Below are 1,773 nucleotides of genomic sequence, written 5' to 3'. Positions count from 1 at the left end.
ATAAATTTGGCACATACAAATTTTTGTAATATTCGCGTAGAGTTCAATTACACATGAATATATTTGCTTATCTCATGTCTGGCCACATGTTTCTCCATCATTAGTTATTTTGAGAACAGGCGTCTGTGAAGAAGGCTGAGACCTGTAATACTTATATTTTAGTAATATAAGGTCTCCTAACACATTAGTTAAAATAAACATAAAATGGACAGCCCCTTTTAGGTTTCATTCTCACCTGAACTCCTTCAATGATCTGCAGTCCAGTATTACACAACTCTGTAATTTGCTTTGTATATGAATGGAGAAGGAAAGAGCTCAAAACAACAAATGAGTAAGGGATGGCCTTTGCAAAGTTGCCACCTTTTAAGTAGATTCATACATTGTGCTCAAACTTGGAGTTGCCGAATGTTTATCTATATGATAATATCCTCACTTTGCTCTTGAATGGCTTTGAGAACATGAAGTTCCTCTGCTAAATCTTTCTTCTTTTGATAGATAGACGGTTGAATGTCTTCACTGGGATAGATGCATCTCTCCCTTGAACATCTACATGGGTGAAACCAACAAAATATAGACCCTCCGATGAAAAAGAGCAACACCGTTGGCCATGCCAGCATGATGGCCTCACCGATTTCCTCGTGTTGGACAATTTTGCAGTCGGAGAAGCAAACGTTTTTCATGATGTTAAAAGCAATTAATGTCGAGGGTGTGAGAATAAGTATTCCAGCAATGATGAAATTGATGCCCGCCAGAAGAAGGCAGCAACTGCGGCTCCTTTCACTTATAGTGCAAAATTTACTGAACAGCATGCCGATGAGGGAGGTTACACAGCCCATAAATGCCACAATTACAGCAAAGGACATCAAAATCCTTGAAACCTTCAGATCTGGAGTTATCGACCCCAATGCTTGGGAATAGGGTTGACAAGACTGTGGGAGATTGTTTTGTGTCACGCAGGTCATCCAAAGTCCATCCCAACGGCCCAACCAGCGACCATCGATACGCTTGCCGTAAGAGTTGCTTTCTGCTATGATGGCCACTCTCCAGTGGGGCATTCCATAGATGGCAAATGTCAGTAGGGTGCCCACATTTCCCAGTATCACGGCAATGGTCTGGACTATGCAGCTGACCATGTTGTCTTCTAAATGTAGTTCTGCAAGGAGAATATCAGACGTCTTATATCTGGACAAGACAATGGCACCTCTTCTGCTTGGTGGCCCTTGTTTCGGTTGTTTAGCCTTCAGGATCCAATTTAGAAATGCTCATCAGCAGACGATACAGGTCAATTTATCTTTGTCTGTGCACGTGTATAAACTTCTGTTTCCATTGTGTTACCTAATAGGTTGTTACATATCCTGGATGTGTACACAGGTATCAAAGCGCCTACTCAGCACATCGACACCTCAGGCTACACTTATCTGCTGATCGGAACAAATGGAAAGCAGATGTTGAGTGTTCCGATCTCTAATTTGTTTGGTATTTCATTTGTTTATTCAGTTATAGTCTGTACATTGCGTACAGCCATACATAATGTGTGGATGAAAGATCTGTAATTAAGATTAAGCACAACATGTTTTTGATTTAATTTTTGATAGATTTATGCACTACATGAGCTAAATGAAGAATAAAAAAAATGTTATAGAGTAGCTAACTTTTAAGTATTTTGGACTGCTTAGTAGTGTTGAATTGGTGGTAGTTGATAGACCACCACCAATCAACTCTGACAAGCATAGACTATAACATATGAACAAAATGTTTTAAAGTTTGGATATT

General features: G+C 39.7%; 1 protein-coding gene across 1 annotated transcript; it reads right to left on the bottom strand.

Annotated features, from left to right (window-relative positions):
- Window positions 1-391: 391 nt before the first annotated feature.
- LOC141253068 (claudin-8-like) lies at window positions 392-1,250 on the bottom strand. The gene has a single exon (XM_073670824.1). It carries the CDS (start codon window positions 1,131-1,133, stop codon window positions 414-416), a length of 720 nt encoding a protein of 239 aa, XP_073526925.1. The 5' UTR covers window positions 1,134-1,250; the 3' UTR covers window positions 392-413.
- Window positions 1,251-1,773: the final 523 nt, after the last annotated feature.

The sequence above is a fragment of the Phyllobates terribilis genome, unplaced genomic scaffold (genome assembly GCF_046119375.1).
Source record: "Phyllobates terribilis strain yellow unplaced genomic scaffold, ASM4611937v1 Scaffold_2__4_contigs__length_985480577, whole genome shotgun sequence".
NCBI lineage: Eukaryota > Metazoa > Chordata > Amphibia > Anura > Dendrobatidae > Phyllobates > Phyllobates terribilis.
Note: the sequence above shows the minus strand (reverse complement) of the source record. Positions and strands in the feature narration are given on the sequence as shown.